The 8,788-nt window shown below is 43.2% G+C and overlaps 1 protein-coding gene across 1 annotated transcript; it reads right to left on the bottom strand.

Moving 5' to 3' along the window:
* Window positions 1-4,493: 4,493 nt before the first annotated feature.
* On the bottom strand, window positions 4,494-7,479 carry slitrk2 (SLIT and NTRK-like family, member 2). Its single transcript, XM_034180910.1, has one exon. It carries the CDS (start codon window positions 7,413-7,415, stop codon window positions 4,743-4,745), a length of 2,673 nt encoding a protein of 890 aa, XP_034036801.1. The 5' UTR covers window positions 7,416-7,479; the 3' UTR covers window positions 4,494-4,742.
* Window positions 7,480-8,788: the final 1,309 nt, after the last annotated feature.

Raw genomic sequence — 8,788 nt, 5'->3', positions numbered from 1 at the left:
AAACAACCAAACAACCATTTGTCTCGCCAGAAACTCATACGACTGTTTCTGCATGAGCCTTTGAATGCATCATATGTGTTTAATCACTTCAGATCATCAGCCGCCATCTGCATGCCGGATGATAAAACAATAAATGCACTTTTCTTTTAGCGTAATTCTCTTGGCTGTCATTCCTTCCATCCCGACAAGGAGGCACATACTTAGCGGAAAGAGATGTTTTTTTTTTATCTGTGCAGACATACAATGCAGCGACAGTTTGAATACTGAAATGAGAAAACGGAAAGCTTAAAGATGACAACATGCACTCAGGAGTATTTTTACCAGTGCCAAGCAGCTTATATTTCTGTCTCTCTTAACAGGATTATTCCAAATCTCATAAACCAATTTGTATTAAACTGATTTTGATCAAACTTGGAGGGGAAATTGGATGTTATAAGAGGAAAAACCCAAAGAATCCCACTCATCATGTGGATCTGAATCCAGCAGATACGAGTTGTTTTTTTTTTTTTTTTGACAAAACGAACAACAATAGATTACAGATCATCTCTACTTCACCAGGTAACCAAAAATCTTATTGTGAGGCAACATCACTCACAGCAGCACCACCAGCTCACGCAGCATGGGGTCAATGCCACCAGCACCCATGTCATGGAACATGTCAACATAATCAACCAAAAAAAAAAAAAATGTATCCCCAGTAATACAGTTTCATATAGAGGAAGATTTTCTTAAAAAAGACCTGAAAGTTCAGCTACAATTTGCCAGAAGATACATTTGAGATGCAAGCCTTGAGGTGATGTTTGATGAAAGAAACTCCTCCTCTGTAACACTTCATCATGAAGCTGTATAACTGGAGATACAAAATGCAAAACATGCACTGTGCACAATTTCTCCAATCACAGCCACAGAAGCCTAGAACTTCTTCTGGGTTGTCTGGGTGTCTTTCTTCACTCTTCTCCTTCTTGCACAGTCACTCAGTTTTTGAGAACTATGTACTCCATGCAGATTTACCAGAGAGAGCCATACTGTTTGTATTTCATTGTAATTAATGTAAATAAAGTCCAAGACATATTCAGTGACTTGGAAATGCAAATGGTGATAGAAGCACCAAATTTGGCATTAGACATTATTCTTTTGAAAAAAATGCCCATTTGAATTATCAGTAGGCAGCCAGTTAAGGGTCAATTGAAGAATTACACAGAGGTCAAACTTAAAAGATGCTCCAATCATATTTTAAACTATACCACATTATTTGTCTGATCATAAAGATTCCAAAAAGGTATAGTTTGGACAATCTGTAACTGAATGTTATGGAGTTATGAGGTAAAAAAAACTGCAAGAATTGTGACAATTTTGTTAAAAGGTTATGCAAATTATTGGTTGAAATTAATAGGGTTTTAAAAAGGAATAGTTTGCACCATGGGTCATGCTTACTTATCATGTTATGGGTTAAGATATGTCACATGTCATAGAATCCAATGGTCGTCAACATTGTTTGTCCTTTACTTTGCAGACCAAGCATTCAATAGTCAAAAGTATTCAATTTATTAATCCTATTTGCTCAACCAATAATTTGCACCATGTTTTACCAAAATTGGAGCAACTTTAACTTTTGACCCCTGTACAAATTGAAACTGACCTTTGTCACCATTTTTGCTGTTTTTCTCCCATAACCCCATAACATTCAGTCACATACTATACAGTTTTGGAATATTTATACGCAGACAAATAATGTGGTGTAGTTTTTAATATGAATGGAGCATCTTTTAATTTTGACCCCTGTGTAATTCTACAATTGACCCCTACCTGGCTGTCTACTGAAAATTCAAATGACCAAGATTTTTTCAAAAGAGTAATGTCTAAGGAGTATTTGTCCTGAATTTGTTGCTTCTATCACCATTTGCAGGATTGTTTCAGCTATCTGCTGCACTAATGTATCCATCCCTTGACTTGTCTGAAGAAATCTGGCAAGAAAAATGATTACAAGTATTAAACCAAAGTGTTTCATTACTTATGCAACCCATCATCTTGGCTTTAATATTTTTAATTAATCAAGTTTTAGAGATTTGCTTTGAGTTTGAGTTTAAGGAAGATCATTTTAGAAATGTTGTATTTTTTATTTAAAATGGCATAAATCAAATAAATGTATGAAATACCAAGTGCTCCAATACTTTTGGAGGGCACTGTAAATTACATTCGATCAAATGTCAGGAGTATGAATTTAGTTCTTGCACTTGAATCAAAGGTTTGTTTTTCTTTTTTTTTTTCTTTTTTATGGTGCTGCCAGGTTTTTTTTTTTTCTTCAGCTTTTTTGGTTTCTGAATTCTTTTTCAGATAATTTCCACAATCCGGATCGGATCCAGATCAAACTTTGTCAGGTGATAGTGAATGCCAGTCTGCACCTCACCTCAAATATGAAAGTGAGTGGGGCCCATTTTACTAAGATATAATCTAAAATATACATTAAATGGGCTTTTCAATGCCACAAAATCTGCAATAGAAATCAGATACAGATCAAACTTTGTTGGTCGGTACAGGATACCATCCTACACACAGCTCTGAAATATGAAAGAAGTTAGATTTTTTTTTTTTTTTCACATAGGTATGAATTTTTGAATATTCAGTTTTAAAGAATTGGGATTATTCCAAGATTTTTTCTGACTTTGATGTCTGATCAATAACCTTGAAAACTGAATCAGTTCTTGCCTCTCAGGATATGAATCCTCCATTAAAAAAAAAAAAATAAATAATAAAAAATATATATATATATTAATAATAATAATAATAATAATAATAATAATAGTGTTCAAACACCCTAAACATTTCCTTGTAATCCGGAAAAGTATTTTTATTGCTTAAAGTGTCAATTTTTGTTTTTGTTGTCCTTTTTGTCTTTTGACTTTACTGAGTGCTGCTCTCGTTTGTGAGCAAAGTAAGAAGGCAACACGTTTGTTTGTCAGTTTGAAGGAGGTCAAAGATGCTCTCTGCTGTTCTCAGTGCAGTTCCAGCTGTCAGGCTGCTACACAGGCCTGGTGCAACACTTCAGCACCTTGGACAGCGACACAATAGCCAGCAGAATTCCAGTGAGTGGAAAAAAAAAACACAGGCAGACAAAAGACAGAGGGTCGGACTGAGGACAAACAAACGGGAAGAATCCGGACACTGTGCAAACAATGTCAACTTGTGATGAAGGGCAGAAACCTAAACCAGCATGAGACCGGGCAACAGGTCACATGTCTGTGCTGAAGGAGAGCGAGCCTAGGAAGGCACGGGGGGGGGGGGTGCATGGAAACATGCACACATACTTATACTTTGTAGTGTGCAGGGATGGGGGGCACTTTTACAGTGGGAGCAGACACACTTTGCTGATGATCCCTCACTGATAATGACTCCAAAAATGACTCATCTTCACTCTTATTGATCCCAGTAGCAGACGCAAATAAAAACAATATTAAAGACATGCACCTTTTGTGTTTCAGGAGATTTGAGAGTTTTTTTCTTTCTTTTTCTTCCTTTTTTTTGGTGGAGGGGGTGACATAACAGTGTGATTATGACATGTCCACACCCCAGTTTGAAGGCCAACCTCATCCTTCCTCAGCACAAATTAGTGATGACCGTGCACTCCATCAAAGGACGCCGTGCACGTCTTCACCAGATGCAATAGAAAATTTGAGAAAACCTTGAAAGGCCATCCAGCCAGAGAACAAACGGTTATCAGTCAAATCATTAAAAACGACGACAAAAAAACCCCCCATCCATCACTGCAGAGAGCGTAGGAGCTGCAGGCTAGCTCTATTTTCTATTTGTCTGCCTCCCACACACACATACACACACACAAACCCTGCACTCCTCAGCATGTGCCACAACACGCCGCAGCATCCAAAAATAATCACGCACAGTCTAAATAAATTTTACCTCAAGCTCGGTATCTTGACAAAGTGCTTCAGTGAAAATTTAATGGTGCAATTTGGCGGTGCTGTATTGCTCCCCGATAGCATACAATGTTCTGCACATCTGTATATAAGGTGTACATCTCCAAAGACAAAGCAAAACAACAGCAATCTCTCTGTCAACAACTCAAAGATCAGAAGTTCAGCTTTTCTCTTTTTAAATGGACAAATAAGTCTTCTATTTTACACAAATATTTCATTCTTTAAAATACAGCACTTTCAGGAAAAGAAGCATATCCATTTTGCAGAGAGCATTTCTGATAAAATAGTCGAGTGCAAAGGCACTTTCTGGAGTAAGTGTTTGAAGATTTTGCCGCTTGTTGGATTTTCTTTTTTCTGGTTTCTCACTCACCGTGTATGTGTGTGGGCCCAGTCTGTACAGGAATGTCAGTCTCTCGTGTTTCCTCGCCCGGGGAGAATCATTAGCTGATATTTTACTGTTTTCACAGGGAACCCAAACACAGTTTCATGAAAAGCGCAAAGCCATACTCTACCCAGTCCTGTCCACGGAATATCTGCTGTCAGTCTTTGAGTTTCATTTTTCCAAAAGAAATAATTTATACCTTCAAGGAGCAAAAAATAGAACTGCGTAATAATATACTTCTTATACTTGTTTTATACATCATCAACAGAAAAAAAAAGAAGAAAAAGAAGAGAGAAAAAGATGAGCAAAGGCTTGGGTTCACTTCCAGTCAATATTTGGGACTGAACACAGATAAGATTAGATATATAGAGCTGTCTATTCTTACAGTAAGTGTGTGGACAGTACGATCCACAGCTGTCAGCTTTCTCTTACAGCTGGCTCATTGCAGTCTGTTTCTCCAAAACCTCCAGGTAGTCTGGTTCCGTTTTTAGCTTCCCGGGGAGGAGAAGGGGGTGTTCATTGTTTTTTGATGGGTGTTCAGTACCGTAGTATTTCTTTGGGGTCCCATACAGCACGGTTTTATTCAGCCTGTCCTGGTTGGTGACATGTCGTCGGGCTGTTGCAGCCTCGTACGGGGGCACAATGCAAGGTCTCTTAGGTAAAGTGCAAAAGTTGTAAGTGAAAGGAGGAACTGCTGCAGCAGAGGGAAGCTCTTTGTGGGCCCTCTCCCCTAAGTTTTGATACAACATCTCAGGGGGCTCCGGGGTGTTGATACCGCAGGATGTGGGCGATTTATCGATAAAGTCCACTGTGGTAATGGTGTAGGTCCCTGGGCTGCGGCTGAGGACGTCATCCTTCTTGGTATCCACGGGCCCAAAGCTGAGCTCCTTCAGGTTGCGGTAATACGCCACCTGCTCCCCTTCCTTCTGCATATAAATGGGGTTTTGGCACATGGAGCCGACAGGTGGGGGGATGTAGTTATACACGTGGCTTTCGGAGGTTTTGTCTTGGCTTGGTTCAGCCGTGTAGGACCCATACTGCATTTGGAACGAGTTGAGATCCAAGTTGTTGGCGCTGGTCAGGACATGCTCCACCCCTTTACGTCGCTTTAGAACAAAAACAAAGAGGCCGGCACCAAAGCAGACAGAAAGGATGAAAACAACAAGAAGCCCAAGGATTAAGACTGAAAGTGGGACTTCTGGATGCAACTCTGGTGTATGAATTTCCAATTTTGTGGGGATAGCAGAGCTAAACGAAGTGGAAGCTGGAGTGGTGGGTTCAGTGCTCAGGCTTATTAAAGTCGGGGCTTTTGTGGAGGGGGGCTGTTGTGGAGGAGGTGGCTCACTTGGGTCCGGACAGATCGCCTCGTTGCGAAGTGATCTCAGTAGCCGGCCTGCGTGCTTGGAGGGGGAGTCGCAAGTGATTTCGTTAACGACCACACTGGTACTGGACAGCTCCATCCAGTTTTTGAGAGCCACAATGTCACAGGTGCAGTCCCAGGGGTTCTCCTGCAAGTCTATCTGGATAAATGCTGATAGCTGGTCCAGCACTCCTCGAACTGGAAGATAAGAGAAATGATTATTTCGCAAGTTGAGCCTTGTTAGCATGGTTCCCCCAAAAACATTATCAGGGAGTGACCTCAGGAGGTTATTGTTCAAAAAAAGCAGCTGGAGATTGTGTAAAGAGTTAAAGGTCTGTGGGAAAATGTCTTTGATGATGTTATATTCCAAGTAGAGATACTGGAGTGACTGCAGACCAGCAAAAAGCGACTGTGAAAGCGACTCAATGTAGTTCCCATTCAGATAGAGGCGCCTGAGGTTGGTTAGATTCTCAAACGCCCCTTCCTGAATAACTGCTATCCTGTTATTCCCTAAATGGAGGAGCTCCAGGGAACTGTACTCGGCCATATCATTTCTGTAAATGACCTGTAAGTAGTTACCAGTCAGATGGAGCTTCTTTGGATAAGAGGGTTTGGGATTCAACTCGCTGATGTTGTGCAACTTCCTCTCCTGGCAGTTGATGTTCAAGCCACTGTCCGGGTTCTGTGATGTGCACATGCACACATTGGGACACAGCATGGGCACAGGGGAGCGCGTTTGGTAAACCATAATGGGCCCAAACACATGCTTATCCTTTGAGGTGATGCGCGGTGTCGGCCTATGGCGTGTTTTGGGTGGGCGGGACGCCTTTGGGGCGCGGGTGGGGGTGAGCATGCCAGGGTGGTAGGTGGAAGGCAAGGAGCCTGGGAAGTGGGAGTCAGAGGGGGTGTGAAGGACTCGCTCACCGGCGTTCCTGCGCGGACACAGGTCCTGTTTAATGAGCTGGGTTATATCTTTACCGTGCAGCCTGAATGGCGTCTCACACACGATGTCCCCGACAAACACAGAGATGGTGTCCAGCCAGGATTTGAGGGGAATCAGATCACAGGTACAATTCCACGGGTTCTCCTCCAGCTGGATTTCCATGATGCCGCCGATGTGCTCCAACACGCCTGCAAACGGCAGAATCTTCAGCCGGTTCCCACGTAAATCCAAGTGGGTGAGAAGCACAAAGCGAAAGATGTTGGGGGGCAAAGACAGCAGCAGGTTGTCATTGAGGATCAACACTTTGAGCTTATTGAGCTTACTGAAGGCTCCGGGCTCGATGGCGCTGATGTAATTATAGTCAGCCTGCAAATACTCCAAACTCTCCAGGCCATCAAACGTGTCCTCTTTAATAGCCTCCAGATTGTTGTTGTTCAAGTGCAGCCTTTTCAGGGAGCGCAGCCCATTAAAGGCGCCTGTTCGGATCTCCTGCAGCCCGTTATTCCCCAGATGCAGCGAGGTGACGTTTCCATAATGAAGGAACTCGTTGGCGCCGAGCCGCGACAAGAAGTTTCCGTTGAGGAAAAGCTGCGAAATTTTATTTGGGGGCGCGACGAAGATGCTGACGGTGGTGAATCCTTTACTCTCACAGTTGATGTTGAGGACGTTCTCCCGCTCCTCGCACGCGCAGCGAGTCCTGCAGATGTCTTTGGAAGCTGAAGTTTTGCGGCTCTCAGTTTCGGACGGCGACAGGCTGGTGACCGTGAGGACGCTCAGCAAGAGGACACCGCTCAGCATTTTTACAGCCAAAAATGTGCGCTGAACCACAGAGCCAGCATTTAAAGTCTGCAGCACGAGCCTCGGCGAGGGGAGAGAACACGCAAACGTGCGCACGCAGAAACAGGAGCGGAAAAAAAAAATGCAGGCGCACTGCTGCTTATCTGGTGTTAAAATGGGTCCGTGACGCACGGCGGGCGCGCAAATCTCTCCGCTGACCTTCACTTGAAATAAATAATCATAATAAAAAAAGTCAGTGCCTGCACAGAAAAAGGGCGAAAGCGCCTCCAGTCACAGCGGCTCACTGCCGTGGATCAACTTGACACATTGTGGGACTTGAAGCGCAGGAAGAAAAGCGGCTGAGAGCTCCGCTTCTCCGGACTGTGTCCTCCTTCAGCCACAGAAGGCGCCTCCTTTTAGTCCACCAAAAAGCCCCTTTTCCACGTCCACACGCGATGTGGAAAAACGCGCCATGACGCACCGCCGGCTCCGATTACGGCATCGTCCAAAAGAAAAGAGACAAAAGTGTCCTCTGTGGAGGGAGACGCGGCGAGACACATAACTCCTGCCTCCTCCCGCTGACTCCTCCGCTCCGCACACTGAGAGAGAGAGCCCTGTCTCGCTGCGCGCGCGCGCACGTGAGGGAGAGAGAGAGAGAGAAAGAGAGAGAGAGAGAGAGAAAGAGAGAGAGAGGTGTTGGGAGGCAGTGACGTCACCCACACCGTCAGCGCGGGCAGAAACAATCAAGATTTTATGTAGATTTTTTTTTTTTTTTTTTTTTCCTGAAAGGCAAATATTTTCCTTGATTTGCATGACTGGTTCAGAAATAAACCAGAACTCATTAAGAATCTATCAACTCATCTGATTACTTGGGAAAACCTAATTAGTTGATTAAAGTGCAGCTGAGTGTCCTCATGTCCCAGAACAAGACACAATCCAACATCTGAACACAAAGTTCATTCACATATGTAAAACCTCCTAATAATGCTTCAAAGAAATGCTCCCATATCATTCTGCAAATGGAACAGCATTTTATTTTTTATCTATGAAGCCACGAGGAGGCAGGAAAGGCCTCTTTTCAGCCTCTCTCTCTCTCTCTCTCTCTCTCTCTCTCATTATTCTGTCTTCAGTCTTCACTGTAAGCGTTGCTCTCCATCATTTGTCAGTCTCACTGCAGCCACCACAGTGAAGGAAACAGAATTATTACATGATGAAAACAGTGTTAAGGAGTAGGGATGAGCGAGTGAACCACTATCTGTATCTGTTCAACCATCTAAATTATCTGTATCTATACTCAGAGCGGGTGGGGCATAAACCAGAAGTGGGCGTGGTTTAACCAGAAATGGGTGGGGCTTACATCTGTACATTATTTTCAGTCTGAAATTGATATGGAT

This window comes from Thalassophryne amazonica, chromosome 11 (genome assembly GCF_902500255.1).
Source record: "Thalassophryne amazonica chromosome 11, fThaAma1.1, whole genome shotgun sequence".
NCBI lineage: Eukaryota > Metazoa > Chordata > Actinopteri > Batrachoidiformes > Batrachoididae > Thalassophryne > Thalassophryne amazonica.
This window is presented reverse-complemented; position numbering and strand designations above follow the sequence as displayed.